General features: G+C 40.3%; 1 protein-coding gene and 1 long non-coding RNA gene across 2 annotated transcripts; one reads left to right on the top strand and one right to left on the bottom strand.

The window, feature by feature from the left end:
* Positions 1–15149: 15149 nt before the first annotated feature.
* On the bottom strand, positions 15150–16010 carry LOC109208389 (F-box/kelch-repeat protein At3g23880-like). Its single transcript, XM_019371501.1, has one exon. The coding sequence runs from the start codon at positions 16008–16010 to the stop codon at positions 15150–15152; it is 861 nt and encodes a 286-aa protein (XP_019227046.1).
* A 273-nt stretch (positions 16011–16283) lies between these two features.
* On the top strand, positions 16284–19786 carry LOC109208388. The gene is made up of 2 exons (XR_002065160.1): positions 16284–18198; positions 19397–19786. It is a non-coding gene; the product is annotated as an uncharacterized LOC109208388 (long non-coding RNA).
* Positions 19787–26942: the final 7156 nt, after the last annotated feature.

Genomic DNA, 26942 nt, shown 5'->3' with positions numbered 1-26942 from the left:
ATAGTTAAAACTCAGCATTCAGAAGATCATATATCGCACTTATCTGATACGTTTTAAAATTTTACGAAAATATAATATGAAGTTGAATCCAGAAAAATGTGCATTTGGTGTGGCATCAGGAAAATTTTTAGGTTTTCTTGTTTCTAACCGTGGTATTGAAGTGAATCCTGCACAGATTAAGGCCATTGAAGAAATTCCAGATATACTTTCCAACAAGAAAGAGGTTCAAAGACTAACAGGAAGAATCGCAGCTTTGGGAAGGTTCATTTCTAAATCATCGGAAAAATATTTTAAATTCTTCTCGGCTCTTAAGAAGCAGGATCATTTTGAATGGGATGAGGAGTGTCAACAAGCACTTAGGGATTTGAAAACATACTTGTCAAATCCACCTTTGCTAGCAAAACCCAAGGCTGGGGAGAAACTTTTCATCTACCTTGCTGTTTCAGAAGTTGCGGTAAGCGCGGTTTTGGTACGAGAAGAGCAGGGTAAACAATCTCCTATCTATTATGTTAGTAAATCTTTGTTAGATGCAGAGACACGGTATCCACAATTGGAAAAATTAGCACTTGCTCTAATCATGGCATCTAGGAAGTTAAGGCCTTACTTTCAATGTCATCCCATTGTTGTAGTGACTGCATACCCCCTACGTAATATATTGCATAAACATGAATTGTCAGGGAGGTTAGCTAAATGGGCCATAGAGCTAAGTGAATATGAAATCACGTACTTACCTAGAACAGCAATAAAATCACAGATATTAGCTGATTTCATCACTGACATTAGCCAAGGGATGCAATTAGAAGCAGAAAAAGAAGTACAAGTACTTAATGGGGCTAATCCAGGAACATGGACCTTATTTACTGATGGCTCATCTAATGTAAAAGGTGCAGGATTAGGAATTGTTTTAGTACCACCTTCAGGTGAAACTATTAGGCAAGCCATTAAATGTCATTCCGTAACTAACAATGAAGCGGAGTATGAAGCTGTGATTGCAGGTTTAGAATTGGCACGAGAACTTGGTATAAATCAAGTAGTGATCAAAAGTGACTCGCAGCTCGCGGTTAATCAAATGATAGGGACCTATACAGCTAGGGAAGCAAGGATGCAGCAGTACTTAGAAAAGGTACGAGAACTGATAAATCAATTCCAAACTTGGAAGGTCATACAGATATCGAGGGATGAAAATGTTGAAGCAGATGCCTTAGCTAATCTCGCATCCGCAGCTGATGTGGCAAAGGATGCAAATGCTGCAATTATACATTTATTTCACTCAGTTCTCGATCCAGATAAGAATGAGGTAAATTTTAATAATTTAACTTGGGATTGGAGAAACAAAATTGTTGTTTTTTTACAGTATGGTATCATCCCTAGTGACAAAAAGCAAGCACATGCACTTCGCAAAAAAGCTGCTCGTTACTGTTTAAAACAAGGGAATCTTTATCATAAGATGTTCGGTGGTCCATTAGCAAGATGCCTCGGACCTTCTCAAACGGAATATGTAATGAGGGAAATACATGAGGGGCACTGCGGGAATCACGCAGGAGGAAGATCATTGGTTAGAACTTTGATTAGAGCAGGATAATTGGCTTAAAATGGAGGAAGAAGCAGAAAGTTTTGTAGCTAAATGTGATAAATGTCAAAGGTACGGTAACAACATGCATAGACCTGCGGAGTTGTTACATCCGGTCATATCACCATGGCCATTCATGAAGTGGGGAATGGATATCGTGGGTCCATTACCACAAGAAAAAGGACAGGTAAAATTTTTGCTCGTGCTTACTGATTACTTCACTAAATGGGTAGAGGCAGGAGCATTTAAACAGGTACGAGAAAAGGAGGTCAGAGACTTCATTTGGCGTAATATCATCTGCCTTTTTGGTGTACCAAAGGAGATTGTATGCAACAATGGCCCTCAATTTATCGGAGCTCAAGTCACTGAGTTTTTTGAGAGTTGGCAAATTAAAAGAATCACATCTACACCGTATCACCCAGTAGGCAATGGGCAAGCAGAATCAACGAACAAAGTCATAATCAACAATTTGAAGAAACGATTAGAGGAATCAAAGGGTAATTGGCCTGAAGTGTTACCCGGAGTTTTATGGGCATATCGCACGACAACAAAGACGAGCACAGGTGAAACTCCTTTCTCTTTAGTTTATGGAGCTGAAGCATTAATCCCAGTTGAAATAGAAGAACCGAGTACAAGATTCTCACAAGCAACACAAGAGTCTAATGATAAAGAGATGCGAGTCAATTTGGATCTACTGGAAGGCAAGAGAGAAGCCGCATTAATAAGAATGGCAGCACAAAAGCAAGTGATCGAACGATATTACAACAGGAAAGCATGACTGAGATACTTCAAAACTGGGGACTTCGTGCTTAAAAAAGTTTTTCAATCTACAAAGGCGGCCAACGCGGGTAAACTAAGTCCAACCTGGGAAGGACCCTACAGAGTTCGAGATATTGCAGGAAAAGGAGCATACGAGTTAGAAACAATGGACGGGAAGGTGCTTCCATCGCATTGGAATGCAGTTCATTTGAAGAGATACTACTTCTAAGGAAAAACCCACGGTCAGGTATCACCATGTTAAATTATATTTTTTGAATTGTTAAAATTTTACTAACGATTTTAGATGATAGGCAAAACGCTAACCCGTACTAAATGATGAGTCACGACCTGTAAGGCAAAATGGAGTAAACTAAAATTCCTAGCCCAGGGTTACAATTATTCTGATAGAAGTATACACGGGTTAAGCAGTCTTCATCTATAATCGCACCCCCGAGTCCCGTATGTATTTCCTTTTCAGGAAAAGGACCAGGTGAAGGAGACTATCAAGTGCTCGAGGCTTCATACTTCAACACTCAAACACTTGGGGGACTACATAGTATATACATTTACGTGTATCAAAAAGGCATAGAAGATTTAGAAAATCAAGCCTAGAAGAATCAAGTACGGAGTGAAAGTTACGAAGTCATGGCATTCATCATAGTATTCTTTCCTATAAGAACAATGGAGTCATTTCTCAACTATGTACTAAAACGGGTTATAAGGAAAAACCCCGTATCTATTGTTCTTCTTTTGTATAAATCTGTTACAAGGAAAACAGTTGCGAGAAAGTTATAGATGTAATTCAAATACATGTAAAGTATTACTCAAAACTTGTCAAAGTTCAGAAATAAAAACTTGTCAAAGTTATTGCAAAAAACATGTGTGTTCCTATTTCTTTTATCGTATGATCACACCATTATGAAGTTGAGACGTCTTCTTCATTAAGTGTCAAAATATAAAAGGGCCCTCTTTTATAAAACTCATGTTATTTAGTCATGGGATTAACAGAAGCATTTTTCAAAGAACAAAAATGCAGACTATTCTTTAAGTCCTTAAAAATAAAAAGGCAAGGATAGAACATACGGAAGTGCAATGATAAATAAAAGCTTCCTAATATTTAAAACTAAAGACTAAGTATAAACTTAGTCATCAAATTGTTTATACTAAATGCCCCATAACAAGACTTGGGGACTTGTATTTCCAAAAATCAACCCTCAAATAGTAGCCAAGGGTTTGATTACAAAAACTCTCAAATGAACCCAAAAGCTTTAAATACTGTTTTCCAAATAGGTACCTGCAAAAAGGAATTCAAAAATAGATATAAATTTTTACTGAGAGGAAAGGATTGAAGGAGGATCATCAGCGTGCTCAACTGGAATAGCATCACCAATGGAAGTGGGTTGATTTCCAACCATTGGAGTATCAATAGATGAAGTTTCAACTTGACTTGCAGTAAGGGGCACGATTGAGCTTGAAGAGGGTGCATCACCCGAGGCAATTCCAGCGGTCACGGGAACATCGACTCCGGTAGCTTCAGCTTCGGAAACTTCAATCGCGGGAGAAGGGAAGTCCAATGGTTGTTGAGCTTTTTCAATAGTTTCCATCACCTTAGCTAACTCTGACTCCAGATTAAAGTTTTCTTGGCTGGCTTCAACTAAGGCATCACGACGGGAGTTCAGAAAAGCCCAGCTTACATCAACTGCAGCCTTATCTTCAAGAAGCTCATAATCTCTTTCCCAAGCAACAATTTCATTTTTGAGACTCTCATTTTCATTCAGAGCTGAGTTATAAGAGGCTTGGAGAGAGGCATGAGATTTTTCTAAGGCCTTCACCTGGTCTTCAGAAGTTCGCAGATTTTCTTGGGTTTGAGTCAAATTCTGCATCAAATCTCCAGCATAAACTTCTTTTTGACTTAAAAGAGCTCTCAGCTCTCTAATCTCTTCACTTGATTTAGATAATTGTTCTGAGAAAGAAGACTCGAGACGCTCTCTTTCTTTCTCAGCCTGACTTGAAGAAGCCTTAACAACCGCAAGCTCTGAAGTTAATGCTCTCACCTGCTGTTCCAGGTTATTCCTGCTCTCTTGTAAATCTTCTATTGTTATTTGAGCACTATCAAATTGGTCCTTCCAATTAGCTGCTTCCAACTGAAAGTCACGAGCTTCCCTCTCTGAATCAAGAACAGCCTTTTCAGAGTCACGTGCCACCTTCTCTAATAAAGAAATTCTGCTCATCAGCTCTGTACCAATAAGGTTGGCCTGAAAATGATAAGGAAAGAAAAATTAGAATTCTAGAAAAATTCTGGCAAAATTAAAGAAAGAAGGGGCATACCTTCAAGGTGGAATGAACTATGTCGTTCATCAGAGTCAGGCAGCTATGGCTATTCATTTTTTCTTTCTCAATTGGGCCTATTAAAGGTTCAAGCCAAACATCCGCCTGACCGGATTTCCTCAAAAGGCTGTTGTTAGCAGGCACTTCGATAGTCACGCTCCTCATAGCAATCCTTTTGCTTGTAGAACCCGCTTCTACATTGTGGACAGTAGAAGGAGGAGCGGTAGAAGAAGTGAAAACAGCAACGGGAGGTGCAGAAGAAGTTGGAGCAGATACGGAAGGAACCAAAGGCACGGAAGAAGTTGGAGCAGATAAGGAAGGAACCAAAGGCACGACAGAAGAAGGAAGGGAAGGAACTGAAGGTATGGGAGTTGAAGAAGAAGATAGGGGAGGTTCATCCAAAACGGGTCCTAACTCGCCACTCTCAAAACCACTAATGAAAAGCTGGTTAATCGACTCATGAGTATCATGAGGGGTAGCAACATCATCATCAGAGACGAGATTAACAGGCCCGGTAGGAGAAAGATGATGAGAAACTTCAGCTTCATCAGAGACGATACGTCTCCGAACTCTTGGCCTTTTCACCAAGGAACCATCCTCCTCTTCTTCGTCGGAGCTATCATCGTCTGCGGTTTTTCTTTTCAGAAGAATATCCTGAGCACTTTCTAAAGAAAGTTGGGTTCCTAAACGAGAAGCTGCAACTGCTTCAGCAGTAACACCTCGAATAGCAAAACCTGACAAAGAGAAAATTGAAAGTTAAGGCAATAAAGAGAAAAATCTTACATACGAGAAAGACAAAAACTCATACCGTGAGTCTTTACTTTCCAACCATGACGATTGGAAATAAATTTCCAAGACCTAGCCTCCATAGGAGCAATCTTCAACAATTTATCTACCCAACCACGAAAATTGGGAATGTTCTCCACAACTCCCATGGTTGCTAAAGAAAAAAAAAGAAACAAAGTTAAAGAAATTTGTAAATTCGAAAGAAAGAGGTACGGGAGAGATGAGAGACTTACGTGCAAAGTTCCACTTCTCAGGGAAGGGAACGTTTTGTTCACCCACTAAACCAACTGTGGGAGCAGCAACAAATCGGGCATACCAGCCACGATCCTTATCATCTTCTGGGCTTACCAAAACTCTCTTACTCCTAGCCACTAAGGTAAAGACGCCATTACGAAAAAGTCTAAGGGAGTATAGATGAATTAGGTGGGAGAAGGTGAAATCAACGTTTGCTAAATTGGCCAGATGCCTTAAACAAGCAACAACCCTCCATACAAGCGGGCCAACCTGTGCTAAACAAACTTTGAAGAAACGACAGAAATCGAGAATTACTGGGTCAATAGCTGGTTTAAACCCAAGAGTAAAAGGGTATGTGTAAACGAAAGAGAATCCAGTCATATATGAAGTAATCCTCTGATTTGGATTGGGGATTACAATGGGAAAATCATTACTCCAGTAACAATCTTTGCGAACTATGGGAGCTAAAATCTCTGTAATCATAGTGGGATAAACATCAACTCGATCTAAACCAGAAATTTGGGTCTGAAGTGATTGTCTATCATGCTGAAAGATAAATTATTAGGAACTATTTCTTCTACCAAGGGTTCCTGTATTGGTTCAGAGGCCTCCTTGCTCTTAGAAGATGATTTTTGAGAAAAAGAACCTCTAGTTCTAGAGGAAGAACCAGGGCTAGGAGAAGGCATGGCAGAACCACCACCACGAGAGGATCCTAAACTACGAAGTCTCCCACCTCTTCTATGTCTGACAGGAGCATTGGGAAAATTGTCTAAGATAGGAACTCTCTTAGGGTTAGGGTTCGAAGAAGACATGATGAAGAAGAGAAAGAAGTAAACAGAGATTCGCACAATTCGAGCGTTCAAGGAAAAAGTTTTATGTGGTAAAAGGTGAAAGGAAAAATTGAATTTATACTGATGGGCGACTGTGGTAAAAATTTGTGGAAGAAGGGTTAAGTTTATATAAAAGTGACCGTCAAAGACTAAAAAGTGTAATGATGGAAAGCATATAATAAAGGCAACTATCACTTCGTGAATGGAGGAGTTGAAGAAGCCTTGGAAAAAGGCTGCAAAAATTGCAAAGCTAATGAGAGGGCGACACGTATGTAATGCATTAAATAGAAAAGACAACTGAAGCGTTAGTACTGTCATAGCATTGATTATGACAAAAATTCCCTTTTTAATGAAAGATCCACTTCCCAAATATTTAATTGATAAATAAATGGAAAGTGGGGGGACTATCTGTATTGGGAAAAAACTGAATTTAAATATTGAAGGTGACGTGTCATGACACGTGGACCGGTCAAATAGTCAAAACGTGATAATCAGTTAGAAGACACGAGCAACAACAGACGCGGGAGAGAAGATACTTAAAGGCACGAACTATTATTCAAATGAAACGAGACTCGTACCTGTTCGAGTCATTTAAAGTTCGAAGATCAGAAGGAATTGGAGACATGAATCTGATAGCGAAAAAGAGTCCAAATTCAGCATTAAATGCCAAATACGTTAGAGAATTTGTATATAATATGAATGATTGAGTAACGTTTCCTTCAATATCATTTATTGCTCGTAATTGCCTCATTAAAGCAAAGGCATTACACTTTCTCTTAAAAATTAACTATAAAAAGAGGAAGTCACAACATCTGTAGGACACACGAAAAACACTACTGGAATATACTTTGTTTTATTTGCTTTCTGATTATATCATTCAAAATTTCTTTCTTATACACTTTTCCGATTATCAGTAACCCGAGTTCTTCTAAATTCAAACTTTGACCTAAAATCTAATTTTTGGTTAAACAATATACTGCACCAGCCATGCTCAACCTGTATAGTTCTCCTTTAGCTCCCTTCCCAGTTACATTTCTTGTAGCCCATTCAACTTCATCTTCCCAGCTATACACTTGTCTTGTTATTCCCAGCCATGTTAGTATCTTACTCCATATCTCTGCCGAGTACTTGCAGGAGAAGAAGAGATGTTGATGACTCCATCTCTTATTATTCCCAGCCATGTCAGTTACTATTACAACAAGCTTCTTGCAGCGATAGTATCAGATATTTACAAATATATGAACACTGCTCTTTACCTTTATCTTATTTTTTAAATTTTTTATTGTATTTTTTTTTACCTATATAAGACATTCACATATATATAAACTAGATGGACATACCCGATACACTTGGCTCACTCTTGTTTGTTTTGTTCTCTCAATTCGCAGCACTTGCAAGCTTTGCAAAAAATATATTCCTAGTAATGTACAGTCTCATCATTGTTGATTCCTAATGAGATTGTTCCCATCTTTAAGTACAGCAAAAGCACATTGAATCTAAAAAATAAACATGTGAGACTCTTCCCATGTTCAAGTATTATAATAAAGTAAAAAGTAGATAAACTAGGCTAAAGTCATTCTAGAATTAAAATAATATTATTATAAATATACTAATTAACCTTAAACTAAAGATGAAAATATAGAAAGGTGAGAAACATGATAAATAAAACTATATTGTCTTGTTTATTTAATTTATGCCTTAAATATTTAAAGTAAAATAGAGTAAAATTATATTAAAATAAACTCAAGTAAATATTTAAAATATTAAAATACTAAAACTAATTTTAAAATTTGTGTGCTTACAGGAGAAACAATTAATGCAGAAAATGCTAGAGATGTACAAGTACAACATGCCGCGTCTATAGTGGAAAAAAGAGGACATTTCAGACCAGCTAAATCTCAAGGTGAATAGTTACAAAACAAGCGATTGGTAGACCTTTTTCAAGAAATTGGTGCTGCAGAAAGTTCGGCCTTCGAAAAATCCTTTAATTTGACATTGCGGGCTGCTTCTGTTAGAGCTGCCGCTTTCACTATTTATATCATGGGCGGCTTTCCAGCCATGCCACATGACCCCTTGGGCGCGCCCCGTGGCGTCCTAGCGAACCTCCCAATGCCTAGCGCCACGGACGGCCTCGTGGTCTTGGCCGCGCCAAGTGACAAGCGCGCAGGTGCCTCTGTCGCCCCACCGATATCCCTCGCGAGCGCCAAGCCGCAGGCAGAAGCCAACAGCGCCGTGCGCGCAGACAACGCCGCGCGCGCAGACCGTGATGCCAAAGACACTGCTGCTGACAACGGACCTGCTGCTGCCTTATAAAAAACTAAGTCATTTTCATTGTAAATATAGAGTAGTTTTATTTCATGTACTTCCATTATGTTTCTCTAGCTTAGTCAAGTCTAGTCTTGTAACTTTGGATTATTTTTTTTAAGTACTATTAGGGGGGATCAAGCAATCAAAACTTTCTAGCAAGCAAGCAATTCTCTGTACTGGTGTCTCTCCCCCTGACACCGTGTTGCTTTTTCTCTANGGACTCATTTCCCGTCACCAGGAAGGGAAAAAGAAGGCGAATGAAGAGACTCCTCTTAAACAAGAGAGGACCTTAATGTTCGTCGAGATGAAGGTGAATGGCAAGCCCATTCGGGCTATGATAGACACGGGTGCTACCCACAACTACTTAGCCTCGACTCAGGTGGAGCGCCTTGGACTAGTTGTAGGGAAAGGTAAAGGTAGCGTCAAGGCTATCAACTCACCTCCCCAGCCAGTGGGTGGAATAGCTAAAGAAGTACCGGTGAAGCTTGGGCCTTACGAAGGAAAATTCAACCTGCGAGTGGTGATCATAGATGACTTCGAGTTGATTGTTGGGCTGGAATTCCTAAGGCAAACCAACACCATGCCTGTACCATTTGCAGACATGCTACTGATAATGGGTAACAATAGGGCCAAGCCCTGCATTATCCCGTGCCTGCCCATGAAGATGGTCGTTGAGAACATCTCGGCCTTGCAGTTGAAGAAGGGGGTCAAAAGGAATGAACCTACGTTCCTGGCAACCCTCTGCATTGAAGATATAGAACGCTCCTCGGGTCCCATTCCTGAACCCTTGAAGGAGTTACTACTGGAGTTTGAAGATGTCATGCCACAAGACATGCCAAAGCGGCTCCCGCCTAGGCGCACTGTGGACCATGAAATTGACTTGGTGTCGGGCGCGAAGCCACCTTCCTGGGCGCCTTACAGAATGTCACAACCCGAACTCACCGAGCTTCGGAGACAATTGACGAAAATGCTTGATACAGGGATCATTGTACCCTCCAAGTCCCCATATGGGTCCCCTGTTCTATTCCAAAAGAAACATGATGGCAGCCTGCGACTCTGTGTGGATTATCGAGCTCTAAACAAAATCACCGTGAAGAACAAGTACCCTATTCCCCTAATGGCGGACTTGTTTGATAGACTGGGTGGTGCCACGGTGTTCACCAAGATAGATCTGAAGACATGTTATTGGCAAGTTCGGATTGCAGAGGGTGATGAACACAAGACGACCTATGTGACAAGATATGGGTCGTACGACTTCCTGGTCATGCCATTCGGCTTGACCAACGCCCCTGCTACGTTTTGCACTCTCATGAACCAAGTCTTCCGAGAGTACATCGACGAATTGTGGTGGTCTACTTAGATGACATTGTGGTATATAGCCAGACATTGGAAGAACACCTAGTACACTTGCAGAAGGTCCTAGCTCGGTTGCGAGAACATGAACTATATGTAAAGTTATCCAAGTGCTCCTTTGCTCAGAAGCAAATTGATTTCCTCGGACATGTCATCGAGGAAGGACGCATCAAGATGGACCAACAGAAAATCCAGGCCATCACAGATTGGCCAACACCGAAGGATGTCCACGCCTTGAGGGCGTTCCTTGGCCTATGCAACTTCTACCGGCGGTTTGTGAAGAACTACTCACTTATCGCAGTGCCATTGACAGAACTCCTCAAAAAGGTCACACCTTGGGATTGGGGACCAAGGAGAGCAGAGGCCTTCAACGCATTAAAAGCGGCTAGGTCTAGTAGTCCCGTCTTGGCCCTTCCTGATTTGGCCAAGCCGTTCGAGGTACAAACAGATGCTTCTGACTATGCACTCGGCGGAGTCCTGCTACAAGAAGGGCACCCTGTAGCGTACGAGAGTCGGAAGCTGAAGGATGCAGAGCGGCGCTATGCCGCCCATGAGAAAGAATTATTGGCCGTCGTCCACTGCTTGCGCCTCTGGAGGCACTATCTTCTGGGAACTCCGTTCGTGGTCAAGACAGACAACACAGCTGTTAGCCATTTCATGACCCAGCCGAATCTGAACGGCCGACAGGCCAAGTGGCAGGAACTCCTAGCTGAATTCCACTTCAACTTGGAGTATCGCAGTGGAAAGACCAATCATGTTGCTGATGCGCTCAGTCGGAGAGCTGACCTAGCATCGGTGTGCCTACTCGCCACCCTAAGGGGGAGCGAGGTAGCCACATCCATCAAGGACCAAATACGGGATCTACTCATCAGGGATCCTGCTGCTCAGTATTTGGTTGATTTGGTAGGACAGGGCAAGACTCGCCAGTTCTACAGGGAAGATGGGTTTCTGAAAGTAAAAGGGAACCGACTTTATGTTCCTAAAGGAGGAGATTTGCGGAGGACTCTTCTAGCGGAATGTCATGATACTCTGTGGGCCGACCATCCTGGTGAGGAACGCACCATGGCGTTACTTCGTCGTGCCTATTATTGGCCTCAAATGGCCGATGATGTCGCTCAGTATGTGAAGACTTGTCTAGTATGCCAGAAGAACAAGTCGGACCGCTTGACACAAGCGGGACTCTTGGAACCACTTGCTGTTCCAAAGAGACCTTGGGAAAGCGTTTCCCTGGATTTCATCACCGGATTGCCCAAGGTCGGAGATCTCACAACCATCTTAGTGGTGGTGGACCGGTTCTCTAAGTATGCTACCTTTATTGCAGCCCCACAATATATATCAGCAGAAGATACAGCTCGACTCTTCTTCTCTCATGTCGTCAAATATTGGGGCCTGCCCAAAGACATTGTTAGTGACCGCGACTCACGCTTCACTAGCAACTTTTGGACCCAACTCTTCAAGTGCCTTGGGTCAAAATTGAGTCACAGCTCAAGTTTTCATCCGCAATCTGATGGCCAGACGGAGCGGTTCAATGGTATGTTGGAGGAATACCTCCGCCACTTTGTAACCGGATCGCAGAAGAATTGGGTGAAGCTTCTGGATGCTGCTCAACTGTGTTTCAATTCACAAAAGAGCTCTAGTACCAACAAAAGCGCTTTTGAAATTGTTACCGGACAGCAACCGCTACTCCCACACACTGTGAATGCACCAAACATGGCTAAATCTCCTCGAGCTACCAGCTTCTCAAAAGAGTGGAGGCAGAATTTGGAGATAGTGCGGAGCTACCTTGTCAAAGCCCAAAAGCGGATGAAGAGGCATGCTGATCAGAATCGTCGCTTTGTTGAATATCAAGTAGGAGACAAAGTGATGGTCAAAATTCCAAAGCGGTACTTATTTGCAGGGGTCCATGACCCTCGCCTATTGCAAAAATACATTGGACCCTTGTCCATTGAAAAGCGTATTGGGAAAGTTGCATACCGGGTAGATACCCCAGCTTGGTGGAAAATTCATCTTGTCTTCCATGTCAGTCTTCTGAAACCTTTTCGGGAAGACACGGAGGATCCTTCAAGGAGCCAGCTCACAATACCCAGTATTCGAGGTCCCAATTCAACCGGGAGAAGGCGTGTTGAAGCTATCCTTGATGACAGAGTGATTCATGCCTCAAGGAAAGATCACCAAGAATTTTTGGTGAAATGGCAGGACTGTGATGCAGAAGAGAATACTTGGGAGAGGGGAACAAACCTCAAAGCCTACAAGAGCCTCATTGAAGATTATTTTGCAAGGAAGGCGCCGAGGACGTCGCCAAATCAGGTGGGGGAGAATGTCATGGGCGGCTTTCCAGCCATGCCCCATGACCCCTTGGGCGCGCCCCGTGGCGTCCTAGCGAACCTCCCAATGCCTAGCGCCACGGACGACCCCGTGGTCTTGGCCGCGCCAAGTGACAAGCGCGCAGGTGCCTCTGTCGCCCCACCGATATCCCTCGCGAGCGCCATGCCGCAGGCAGAAGCCAACAGCGCCGCGCGCACAGACCGTGATGCCAAAGACACTGCTGCTGACAACGGACCTGCTGCTGCCTTATAGAAAACTAAGTCATTTTCATTGTAAATATAGAGTAGTTTATTTCATGCACTTCCATTATGTTTCTCTAGCTTAATTAGGTCTACTCCTGTAACTTTGGTTTATTTTTTTAAGTACTATTAGGGGGGATCAAGCAATCAAAACTTTCTAGCAAGCAAGCAATTCTCTGTACTGGTGTCTCTCCCCCTCGACACCGCGTTGCTTTTCTGTAATAGCTTTCATTAATGCAATCAAGCTTTCTTTCATTCTGAATTCTCATTTCTGTTCTCTCAATTGTTCTTGATATTGGTTTTCCCGTACGGCACTGACAATCTCGTCTAGCGTACGGAGGGGACCTCAGTTGGCGGACAGCAACTGCACTGACATCAGTTGCCTAGCCGTACGTCGCCCTTCCAAGGAATCTCAGGAAGGCGCCGCGTATCAGTTGGTATCAGAGCCCAGGCTCGACATCGGACGAGGGAACGTATTGACATACCACCATTTTCTGACCATGGTGAATCATGGGGACCGCATTGCGGCCCGTCGAAGGGACGGTTGAGGTAGTGGNGGCTGTTGTTGGCTTGCATCGGCGAGGCAAGTGTACGTGCGGCACATGAGTGGTGTTCGGCTTGTGTGGCTAGGTTGGATCCCTGCTTGAGCAGCGACGTCCTAGCCCGCATGCCATCTCAGTCATGGCACAAGCGCAAATTAGGCTTGTTTGGCGTCGGTTTTCTGTGTTGCATACCTAATGCCAAGGCATTATCAAGCACAATCGGTTGCCTTTCGCCCCTCGCGTTCGACGTGCGGGGTGAACCAAAAGCTGCAGTTGTGTCCCAAGTCGTCCTTGCTTCGCCCTGCGATGGCTTGGTCCAGGACTAGTATGCTCGGACTCTCGGATTCGGTAAACGCAATGGGCATGGGGTCTTCATTGGCTCCTATCTGCCCAAAGAATGCTCCTTACGAATGACGGCCGTGCTCGTCTTGGACTTGGACGTGCCCTTTGGGTCGGCCATGCTCATGCGACGCCGGCGTCAATGAGGAATGCTACCTGGTTGATCCTGCCAGTAGTCATATGCTTGTCTCAAAGATTAAGCCATGCATTGTCATGGGCGGCTTTCCAGCCATGCCCCATGACCCCTTGGGCGCGCCCCGTGGCGTCCTAGCGAACCTCCCAATGCCTAGCGCCACGGACGACCCCGTGGTCTTGGCCGCGCCAAGTGACAAGCGCGCAGGTGCCTCTGTCGCCCCACCGATATCCCTCGCGAGTGCCATGCCGCAGGCAGAGGCCAACAGCGCCGCGCGCGCAGACCGTGATGCCAAAGACACTGCTGCTGACAACGGACCTGCTGCTGCCTTATAGAAAACTAAGTCATTTTCATTGTAAATATAGAGTAGTTTATTTCATGCACTTCCATTATGTTTCTCTAGCTTAATTAGGTCTACTCCTGTAACTTTGGTTTATTTTTTTTAAGTACTATTAGGGGGGATCAAGCAATCAAAACTTTCTAGCAAGCAAGCAATTCTCTGTACTGGTGTCTCTCCCCCTCGACACCGCGTTGCTTTTCTGTAATAGCTTTCATTAATGCAATCAAGCTTTCTTTCATTCTGAATTCTCATTTCTGTTCTCTCAATTGCTCTTGACATTGGTTTTCCCGTACGACACTGACAATCTCGTCTAGCGTACGGAGGGGACCTCAGTTGGCGGACAACAACTGTACTGACATCAGTTGCCTAGCCTTACGTTGCCCTTCCAAGGAATCTCAGGAAGGCGCCGCGTAACATTTATCATGTTCTCAAAAAGACAAGATGTAAATGAGAAATTAAACCCATTAGTTATCCATATTCTAAGTGGATAATATGATTTCCGTTTTAAAAAAAAAACTCGTTAACTAACCCATTTTTTAATGGATAATATAGATAGATGACTGTTTTCTTTAACCATTTTGCCAACACTAAATGCAACTGTAAAAAGCTCTAACCATCCAATTTTGAATTAGATAATTCATTAATACCTGTTCCACTGAACTACAGCTGAAGAATAAACTTAAAATTTTGGCCAATTTTGAATTAGTTAATTCATTAGGAACTGTTCCACTGAACTATGAAACAAGCATGCTTTCATAGGATACAAGGTTAACCACTTCTTTCTTATTATTGAAATGAATCACTTCTCCCTTGCTAAGAAAGCTCTAACCATACAATTTTGAATTAGTTAATTCATTAGGAACTGTTCCACTGAAGAGACGAGGGGTTAACCACTTCTTTCTTAGCAATGAAATGAATCCTGCTGTTCCTCTCACAACATGAAATAAGCAAAGATTGGCCAATGAAGTTTGAAACTTAAAAACTGGCGAGAAATAGATAAACTAATAAGGATACAAGGTTGTAACATGATAACAGAAAAAAGTGTCTGGATCATACAAAAGAAACTAATAAATAAGTAATTTTGGAGCGATCAAGCTTTCTGTAAAAGCGATTCCATGCTGAATGTCACCTCGAGGCCATAATACAAATGGTGCACTAGAAGTCCGAAATGCATTTCCACGACATTGAGAGTAATAGCACCAGAATAGCAATTTGCCGATCGCAAACCTATATTTTGGTTGGATATTACAAATCCAAGGTTCTTCTACAGTAAGCAATGCATTCCAAGATTTCTTGACACCATAGTCTTTCAACACCCATAACTTAAAAGTTTCCTTCTTCTGAATAGAACTACAATGAACACAAAGCATTCCTTCTAATACTGAAACGCCAAAAGTGATGTTGCCCCTCAAGCATAATGTTTGCCTTGGCAATGGTATGTCTTTGTACACTTCATTAGAAATGCTATACGAAACCAGAGAATAATTTCTTGGAACCACAGGATAATTTCCAAAGATACCAATCCAATGAAATGTATCGTGTATAAATGCCAAAGAATGCAAACCACGCAACACATTGGAAATGCCACGAGGATGTTTATCAATGTTTCTCCATGAACCACTTTTCAACGAGAGAATTTCACTAGGTACTTTGTGACCATCTATATCCGTGCGAACTTTAAGTATCTTATAGCCACCACTAGTTGAGTCATAACCCAATCCCAAAAGGGAATCTCCCTTCAAAGTTAATTCTGGATTAGGAAGTACTATTGATTCTCTCGTGGAAGGGTTCCATAGCAAAAGCATGGAGCGTTTACCATCAACATTATAAGTAACCTGGATAATAACCAAGCCATCGCAACAACAATGGATTACGGAATGCCATGGTTGAGGAGGGTAGTAGAGTAGGTAGTCTACAGTGTTCATAACAGTAGTATTGGCAGGCAGTTTCGCTTTCTGTTGGTAGTAGGTTTTTATGACTAAACGTTGTTTTCTTTCATTGTTGATTACCTCACTATCTTGTTGTTTTTATTCTGCTTTTATATGGCTTTTTGGTACTGTCCCTTCTTGTCTATATTTTCATTAATGCGGTGCTTATGCTTTCCTGAGCCGAGAGTCTATTGGAAACAGCCTCTCTATCCTCACAAGGTAAGGGTAAGGTCTGTGTACACACTACCCTCCCCAGACCCCACGGTGTGGGATAATACTGGGTAAGTTGGTGTTGGTATCTTTTATTCTTAATTACTGATTGTAGAGATTTCGAGGGTTTAACTAGCTTATAGTTAAGTTCTCGTTATTCCCCTACTCTAATTCCTAATCTATCTATCCTTTTATTGCTTTCTATACCGATTTCATGGTGTTTTTGCGGGGTTAAGTTATTTTATACTCAATTTCCTTGAGCCTTCCTGGTTAGTTTAAATTTTTGTTTGCCAATCAAAACTCCCAAAAAATTTGAAAATCGAAAAAATTACAAAAAAAGAAATTTTCATTTCTGCTTATGTTCAAATTTGAATCTGTGTGTAGGAGAAGTTGACTGGTCTCGATTATGTTGCGCGGACTCTCAAAAATAGCGCCGCACCCGTGTCGGATCCTCCGAAAATGCACTATTTTTGAAGGATCCGACACGCACCCACTGACATTTTCGGAGAGTCCGAGCTAACATAGGATCTCGAACTTGGATTAGTATTTGAAAGCTTAATTGAAACGAAATCCGTGATTGAGATTAGTGGGATTTGCTATTGTTGCTTGAAATCATGTTATTTGGTGAGTGACCTGAAGATCGAATTGGAGCCGCATTTGGGAGTTTTTGTTGCTGGGTAATTGTTGATTTCCTTGATTTGGCGGCTGAAATTTGAGTTTGTTCTAAGTGATTGTGTGAGCTGAGATTGCATTAGTCATTTAAGAGTTCTTCTGGTGGAGATGGAAGAATTAAGTTGTTGGGTCATAGGATGCTTGAAGTGTGCAGCTGGAACTATCAAAATTTGTGTTTTATATTAAAAAAGGGTTCAAAGATTTATTGTTGCAGAGAAAACCAATTGGAGTTTCTTCCTTGTAAAAATTGCAATCTAATGTCTGGATTCTTTTACGGTGCGAAACTGTGGCTAAAAAATTCAGATTTATGTACTTTCTTTCTCAATTAATTTTCAGTTTTTTTTATTGATAATCCTTAGCTAGATTTCATTTAGTACTTGTTCATACTAGTGTTATCTAGCATGAATGGAGAAAATTTTGAAATTCTTGATGATTATATGGATGCATTAAAGATTTTTGTACCACCACTTAATGGAAGTAGCACTTTGGAAATTATTATGATTCGGAATACAGGCTTGAAATGTTGTTTGACATTAACCATATTCCTAAGTCCAAAAGAGGGCATTATGTGGCTACTCAACTAGTGGGACATGCATTTACATGGTGGGATACTTTTTAAAGAAGTTGAGTGTAAATGAAGTTGAACTACGGGAGCAAGTAAAAGGGATACCTCAAGAGTAAGTATGGTTTTTTTAAAGAGCAAGGTTATGAGAAGAATGACACTACTTGTCTAAGAAGACTAAATGAAGAAAAGTGGTGGTGTAAGTTTAGTGTAAAGATTGCAAGTGAGGAAGGATTTATGCTTGACATGAGTAGAGATTATTGTTCAAACTTCATTAGTCCTTCTCTGGTTGATTTGTTGCGCCTACCATATGAATATTGTGAAGTGCCATTTGAAGTCAATAAGACTAAGTTTCAAAAGATAGAGATAGGAAACTACCTTAGCTTGATGGAATTTGGTTCTTTGTCCATCTTTCGACAACAAGCCATCTATGTTTTGGATTTTCATGGTTCCTTGACCACCAGCTTACATACTGAGGATTACTACACTATTGTCAAAGAAAGAAGACGGTATTCCATTTACCCTTTGGATTGAGGAAAAAAAGCTTGCTAAGGAGAAAGTCTTGGGGAGATTTGCAGCAAAGGCAAAAAAGTTAAGAGTGGACACTTGAAAGTTGATCAAAATGTGAGCCCTTACCAATATGTTCAATTTAAAGGAGGGTCAAGTAGATCCTATGGGTCACATGTCATGCCAAATGTGGAGATGTCAATTGCTACAATGTGCCTCCAACTGGAATGCAAGGTAATTTTACTCCACCTAATCATTATTCTTGTGATAACAGTGTTACAAGTGTGCCTAGTAACATCTCTCCATGTATGGAAAGTGTTTCTAAAAATATGAATGTGCTTCATGATGTTTCTAGTAACACTCCTTTAAAGATGCCTAGTCTTGACTACATGTGAAATTGTGTCATCTCTTGAGAAATGTGAAAAGAATGATACTTCTTGTGTTGGAACTGTTGTGGAGTCTGAAGTTGATGCTTTTGATGAAGTTGCTAAAAGTAGTACTTCTTTGGTCAAAAATGTGAAAGATAAAGTTGTCATTGTGAATGAAGATTTGTTGGTTAGGAGAGCTTTATCTAATTCCTTGGAAGAAGTGGATAATACACAAAGGGTTTGTTTGGTATAACGGAAAATATTTTTCTTGAAAAACAAGTAGTAATCTTATTCATTTTCCGATGTTTGGTACGCAAATTAAGGAAAATGACTTCTCAAGAGTATTCATAAATAATTTAGATATAATAAACATGAAGCCATAAACTTTCAAACCAACAACCTTCCGAACCCACAAATTTCATAAACTTTCGAACCGCTAAACTTTCAAAACCGCGGAATTTCGAATCCGTAAACTTTATAATTTCTAAACTCGTAAACTTCCAAACATATAAACCTCCGAGGGGGGCTGCAGTGGGGTGGAGGGGTAGTTGGGTGGGTGGTAACGGGAAAACTGAAATTGAAAAAAAAAAATCTTTTTTGGAGAGAGGGTGGGGTGGGTTGGTGAGGATGGGAAAAGTTGAGAAGAAGTTCTCTTGATAAGGAAAACATTTTCTATTTTTTGAATAAACACTATTTTTTGAACCGGAAGACAAGAAGATTACTCTAGACCCATTGGAGTCTTGTGAGGTAATGAAAGAGCAAATGAGCTTCAAGGCCTACTTAAAGAATGCTTCAAGAAAAAGTGAGAATGAGAGAAAAAAAAGGAGAGAAGTGAAGAAGAGAAGAGTGACAACTCTATAGCGGAGAAAAAAGTGAAAGTGTTGAATGAAGTAAGTGGTTGTCACAAGAAAAGAGTGAACAACTTGAAAACGGAATGAGAGAAAAGAAAGACGAAAAGCAAAAGATGAGTGAGAATTTTTCTTATTCTAATATTTCTTCATTTATCTTTTTTGATAAGTGAAGATTTTTCTTAAATGTTTTTCTAACATTTCTTCTTTCTCTAGTTGTATTGTGTCTTGTGTAGGAACTCTTAGAGGTGCGCACCAAGAAGAACCATCAAGAGAAAAACAACCATCTTTGAAGAGCTTGGAAAAAGATCAAGTTATGTTTTCAAGAGAACCTATGGGAATAAATATGTAAGATCAAGGTAAAGAAAATCTTGTAGAGGAGTTGCACGGTAAATTGGCTAAGCCTTCCACTCTCGATACGTTGACCAATTTTAATGATCAATTGAGTTTTTGACCTTTATGATTCATTATCTTGCAATGAGAATGATGTTCATGAGTTACCACTAGTTGAATGAATTTGTGGAAATCATGTCGGAAATTCTTATGAGCTTGTAAAGTTGCCAACTATGATGCTATTGAAATTGTAGAATGTGACTCTTTTGAAGAGATTTGTGAGTGCTGTAAAAATGAGCCACAAAGTTAAGAATCCTTGTGCTTTATTTGATGATCCTACTCCTATGCGTGATGACTCTTTGCCTAGATGTTGGTATTTATGATAGTCCACCTTTGTGGGATGATATTGTTTCTACACCATTGGAAGAAAGATTTGATTTTTACCATCATGAGCAAGCTGAATCTAACGTGCCGCTGTTGTTGCAATAAAAGGCCGCCGGAAAATTCTTCGGCAAGATGCCGACCATACTCCATGGTTGGAGTTTCAGCTATTATTCGGCTCCCTTCTGGATCTTGTAAATAAAAAAAACATATGAAAAAGAGAACAATGGCTCGCCGGAAAATTTCCGGTTAGATCTGGTAAATTTCAAATCCAAAAGTTCTCCCTGGTTTCCGGCGAATTCTCCAATAGAGATTCCAGCCATGGTCATAACAACGATGTAAGAGAGGAGTGGAGGAAAAGAGGAGAGAAGCGGGTGAACTTTGGGTCGGATAGTGGGTTTTTCTTAAGTGAATCAGGTTAGAAAAAATGAAAAAGGGTCAATTTAATCCTATGTAGCCACGTGTCACCTCCGCCTAATTAAGGATAGATTTGTTAGGATAGTAAGACGGCAGAGAGTTTTATGGCCCAATAGTATAACGGGTGACAACTTTAAACAATTAATCATAGTAGAGGGACATATCAGACCCTTTTCCGTTGATTTAATTGTTGGTAAAATGCTAATGTGATTATATATACGACTTTGATTATGCTATTGGCTAATGTAGCATCTGGATAGATGTACATGGTTACTGCACATTAAAATTCTTTCAGTTAAGTTATTAGCCTCACACTAGGATTGTTGAAGCTCAAAGCAAAAAAAAAACTTACCACTTTATTATTTCATGATGCGCCGTTATCTTTTTCCTTCAAAGCCATATTGATTATTTAGTGTAAGTGATCAAAGTGCAATAAACACTCTTCTTAGTTATTCATTTGATTTAAGGGCATGTATTCCAGTGAAAAATAACAACAACAACAAGAAACTCGGTGAATTCTCATTAGTGGAGTTTGGGGAGAATACTGTGTATGCCGACCTTACCGTTACCCTAGGAGGGCAGAGTATTCCAATGAAAAAGGGTCTCCACATTCTTACAAATTCTATTTATGAGGTCAAAAGCTGATATATTATTTCTTACGAGCATCTACACTAAACACGCAAAGTGATTGATCTTTTGCTGCAAACATTTTTTTTTCTTCGTATTATCATCTTTAACTGCCACCCAATTCTACTAATAAGATTAGCACGAAAGAATGCAAGGTCCGCTTCAACTCGCTTTTAGAAACCTCCCTCTTAAGATTTTTGAGACTAAGAGCCCGTTTGAATTGGTCGGAAAAAAAGTACTAGCTTTTAAGCACAAGTACTTAAAGCACTTTATGAGTGCAGAAGTTAGTTTTATAAATAAACAGTTACGTGTTTGGATAAAATTGCTAAAACTGGAAAAAAAAGTATTAATGTGTTTGGTAAACAAGTGCTCGTAAGCACCTTTTTATGATAAAATGACTAAGATATCCTTAAATATGTTAAGCTATAAAGGAGTTGATTACCATAGGATTTTAATTCTAAATTTATTCCAATACAAAATAATTTATATTTCCACTTTCAATTTCAACGGATTACATAAGTGATTTTTATAAATATAAGTTATTTTTAAGTTTACTAGTATTAGAACCAGTGCGATGCGTGGATCGTATTAAATAATAATAATCATTTCAAATTGTGATGTCTGTTATTTGAGCATGTTAGATCACATTATTTTGAAAAATAAAAATTCAACTTCCATTTTGATTTTCACTATAATATATATAATAAAAACATTTATATGAAATGAAAGGAAGCAAATCATAATCGAATAATATTTTTATTTCTTATTCTTCTTTATTATATTATCTACTATTTTATATTATTGTATTATAATAAATGACTTTTATTGCTTTACACCTTCTTCCATTATTCTATTACTTAATTTTCTAAGTAAATCAGTAATATTTTTGTGTATTATCTACTTACTACTTCATATTTTAATCAATTCAAATTATAAATGTCCTCATATTATATCTATCTCCGTGGTTAAAATTTTTTAAAATCTACCTTGATATATAATTATTTTTTCGTATCAAACATTTTTACCTATAATCAAATAAAAATAATATAGTACCCATTCTAAGTTATGTCACTAGAGTGATATTGACACATTGGGAAAAAAATGAGGAGATGGTGCCAAATTAAATCGATGTTACAGCAATTCAGAAGTATCTTTTTTTGATAGGTTACAATAATTCATAAGTATTTTGTAGGCACGAAGATAAAACATTGACAAAGAAAGGGAATTTTTGCATTTAGACTTGCTGTTTTTGTTAATGTACCACAAAAATTAAAAAATAATTGAAAATAACAATGACAAACAGTAACTGAGCAATTAAAATAAATTATCGCCATTGTAATTGGGCTAAGTAGCTAAGGCATAAAAGATGGTAAAGCCTGAATTGATGGAGAAAAGGAAAAAAGAGAGAAGACGGTTGTGGAGAAAGAATGAAGAAAGCGAAGAAGATTAATTTAGGGCTTTTGTAATTGAGGGTAATGCTGGAATTATAAAAAGTTATAAGGGATGTAAATGTAAAATTATTGGTCAACAGAAAATAGCCTAAAAGCCAAAATGCAATAAGTTGGGGTTATCCACTCTTGGCTTGTTTTAAATACTTTTTAAAGTATTTTTGAACTTTAGTGAAAAAAGTTTAAAAGAACTTAAAAGCTGGTTTGGCCAGCTTAAAAGCCAATCCAAACACTCTTTTCTTAGTAGGTTTGATGACAATATTGGAAATTTTTCTCGTCCTCTTACCTCTTCAAACTCCCAAAATGCAGTCTACGGATAGGAGCACTATTTAAATATGCAGGTTGTGCATGTTTTACTGTATTCAACTTTAATTTGGTTTGATCACAGCCTCTTTGAATATGCAGATTGTGCATGTCTTCCTGTAATCAACTTTAATCTAATTTCAATTCAGTGGACACCTGAATATGATCTATGTTAAATTAAGATATTTAAAGAAATAAACTAAATAATTTGTTCCTTTTTCTTGCTCTTATATTTCTGTTTACCCGTAAAACTGTATAGTTAAATTTGTCACGTGGCTAATAGATAAGCGAATTGATTTGATCCAAAAAATGATAAAGAGAATAAGATAAATATTAAGATTAGCAATTGAAATTGAAGAAGATGACAAGCCTGGCCCCGCACGCAATGTCTCCGAGAGCAAAAATGAAAATAACGATAAAATGTAAATAAAGTTGTTAAATTGAAAGCAAAAGTAATAAAATAAGGCTTTAGTATGTAGAAAGTTTTACCTGCTATTTATAGCGTTACCTAGGGAAACAAGATCCTAGGCTCAAGCTCCTCTTAAACGATAATAAAAGAGTCATTGATGAACATGTAACGGTAGGCCATGAATGCAAATATTTTCTGCAACGATTGCTCATTAAATGTCAGTGAATATTCCCTCATTGAATGCTATCCAATGGCAAACCCTTGATCTTCTCTCGTTGACTACGCTCCCTTCGGGATTTAACCGATGTCAATAACATTCGATGTATCCGATATTGACTATTACCTGACTTGCCTTTTACATGTCTTCGGTTTCACGGGTAATGTTATCATTCGACCATCTATTATAAACTAATTTTATCCCATATAATTTCTCCAAAAACTCATAATTAACTTATTAAATTAATATTTATTTTTGAATTGTAACATTATTTTGGGTCTTATTGCCAATATCTAAAATCAGGAGTACTCTTTTTTTAAATAATGAAAATCAACAGTACTCTTTTAAAGTGTTTATCTTACCAGTGCCTTCTTTAGCTTCTTTTATTATCCTTTTGCCTGACAACTTTTTAAGCTCTTATATTTTCTAGACCTAATTCTTCTCAAAGTATATATATATATATATATATATATATATATATATATATATATGCATGGTAAAAATTTTGTTCTTTTAAAAAATTCTTTAATTAGTACCCAAAATATAGACAACTTCAGGTCATTTTTTCCTCCTCTTCCTCCTTCTTCTTCGCTATGAAAATAAAGGTGATGGTAAATTTTTATGGTATATGTGAGTATGTTTTAAGGTGTTTTACGGTGGTTAGTTATTGTGTCACTTTGTATTTTACTACTACTTACGGTTTTTTCTTCTTCTTTGAATTGCACATTGAGTTTGTTAGATTTATTGTTGTTTTGATAAATCGATGATTGGGTTTGTTATTGATTATAATTGGAGGTTATATTTCAAATTTAAGCTCATTTGGAATAAATTTAGGTGTTAAATCATGTATTAGATTGTTAAAATTCGAAGAACAAGTTTCTGTTTCTGGGCAATTTGCACTTCATACCTATTTGACCTTAAGTGCATGAAAATATTGGTTGTTCTTCACACCTATTTGGCCTTAAGTGCATCTTGTATGGGTCTGAATTTGACCACGACCTGCCGTGAGCACGACAGACGGCCGAGCACCTGCGTGTCGACGCCCAGAAAGGGTACGACCTTGTAGTAACAGAAAGAATAATACGACCTCGGTGGTAGAGTAAGCCTATTAGGGGACATTGAGAATATTCCTAAAAAAGGATCTTTTGCATGTCGTTTCTAGGGGGAGGGGGGGGGGATTTCTCAATATATAAGAGGAATGATAGCCTTGTAAAGGGGGCAGACTTTGTAAAATTCACCAACCTTGAATGAAAAAGAATATTTACAATTCTCTTCTCTCTACTATTATCATCCTAGAGTTTATTATCTTTAGCTACGATTTACCCCTTCATCATTGATTGATTTGCTCAAAAAGGATTTAATATCTTTCGAGTCAAATAATTTGGCGCCGTCTGTGGGGATTTCCATAGCTGAAATCATAGTTCTCATCTAGGTTCTTGAAAGTGACGATTACTGTCCTTCAAACACCATAAAAACCAACAATGGCGGAAAAAGAAGCGAGGCTGAAGATGATAGCAGATGTCTCAAACAATCTCCTGAACTCCCTCAACGAAGCCGGTAGAGAAGACACTGAGAATACAACACCAGGGGTTACACCGGAGGGGGAGATCTCACCTTCTCCACACGGGGATCTAACGGTCTTGCGCGAAAGGGGAGCCTCAACGTCCACGGTGGGAGAAACACCACCAGCAGTCAAAAAGCTGCTAGAGGAATGGTTGACAAGTGCTCTGAGCAACATGCTCGAAAACCCCCCTCAAGGAAATGTCGAAGACTTACCAACTACAGAAATCGCAGCTAGCACCAGCGAGCCAAGCACTACACGAACGGGCAACACCCGCACTGTCACTGATGCAGGTGACGATGCGCTCATGGCCATCTTAAAGAAAATGGAAGAGATGGAAAACGAGAATAAAACACTCCGTGATCAAATGAAGGAGCATCAGGAAAGGGTTGACAAAATACATGGCGCCCCTAAGCTATTACAAAAACGCGATGTGGGCCGATTCGTCGAACAGCCATACAGCGACGGGGCTGCTCCTCACACCATTCCAAAAACCTTCAAAACGCCGCCATACAAGTACCATCTGTGCTGCTAAAAAGGTTTGGTGAGACTTTGATAGGAGGAGCATTGACGTGGTACTCCCAGCTACCAGCACGATCAATATCAACATTTGAAGAGATGGCGGATAAATTCGCCACCGATCATGCTGGGGCGAAGAAGGCTGAAGCTATATCTTCGCCGTCAGGCAAACGGCGGGCGAGGGTCTTCGGGACTTCCTGGCTCGATTCAACAGAGTAAGGATGAGCCTGCCAAACGTGTCAGAAGGGATGGCAGTAGCAGCCTTTCAAAATGGGTTAAACAGGAACGGATCAAAGGCAACCAAAAAACTGCTCAGCAGACTCATGAAGTACCCCTCCACCATATGGGAAGAGATCCACAACGCTTATTGTGCCGAGGTAAGGGCAGATGAGGACGATCTGAACGGCCCGATTCAGCGGTTAACGTCAGTTCAGACCGAGGCAAGGAGAGATCGACGTAATGATAGACGAAGGGATCAACCCCCACGTTTCAATCGAGAAAGGCATCAGCCCTATGTCCGAACATCCAACCCGCCCCCTCCAAGACATCCGTATGTTGTGCTACGACACGCCGTACCCCTTCGAAACGAAAGAGGTATGCCTCCACTATTATCTGCTCATAACTTTTGTGTTTCCCCTTCAGAGATAGTGTACGCATTGGAAAAGCTGGGCACGAAGGTGCAGTGGCCACAAAAAATGAAATCGGACCCAAGCACCAGGAGGTCAAACGTCCTCTGTGAATTCCATCAAGAAAGAGGACACAAGACCGAATATTGCATAGGCCTGCGGCAGGAAGTAGTTAGGATGTTGAACCAGGGGTACCTGAAAGAACTACTCAGCGATAAAGGGAGGGCAACTTTGCCAGAGGACGCGATCCATCTCAAGGACCTCCAAAGCCACCGTCGCCAGCACGCACCATACAGATGATCATTGGTGGCGATGACGCGGTAATCAACCATGTGAAGTTCACCACCACCCATAAACTCAAACGAACGGTCGCCCACGAATAGTATGATGACCTCGAAGACAGTATCATCTTCGATAAGTCAGATGCCGACGGTTTGTCTTTCCCTCACTATGATGCTTTGGTTATAACTTTACGCATCGCTGATACAGATGTAAAAAGAATCACGGTAGACGACGGAAGCGGCACGTGTATTGTTCACCCGCGAGTTCTCATGCAAATGAGGCTTGAGGATAAAATAATACCGCGTTGCATAACACTAACGGGTTTTAACAATGCAGTAGAATGGACATCCGGAGAAATAGTGCTGCCTGTCCTAGCAGGAGAGTCACACTAGAAACAACATTCCACGTCATGAACCAGGAAACAACCTATAACGCCATCATAGGGCGACCTTGGATACACGCCATGCTAGCCGTCCCCTCAAGATTTTATCAAGTGATCAAATTTCCCACTCCGTGGGAATATTCAGCATCCGAGGCGAGCCACGCACCGCCCAAGAATGCTATCGGATCGCCCAAGATTGCACGCACACCAAACAACTGAAAGGAGCAAGTGCGGAGGCATAGTAATCAGCCATGTCG

The sequence above is a fragment of the Nicotiana attenuata genome, unplaced genomic scaffold (genome assembly GCF_001879085.1).
Source record: "Nicotiana attenuata strain UT unplaced genomic scaffold, NIATTr2, whole genome shotgun sequence".
Taxonomy (NCBI): domain Eukaryota; kingdom Viridiplantae; phylum Streptophyta; class Magnoliopsida; order Solanales; family Solanaceae; genus Nicotiana; species Nicotiana attenuata.
The sequence above is the reverse complement of the archived record's forward strand: the minus strand, read 5'-3'. Positions and strand labels throughout refer to the sequence as shown.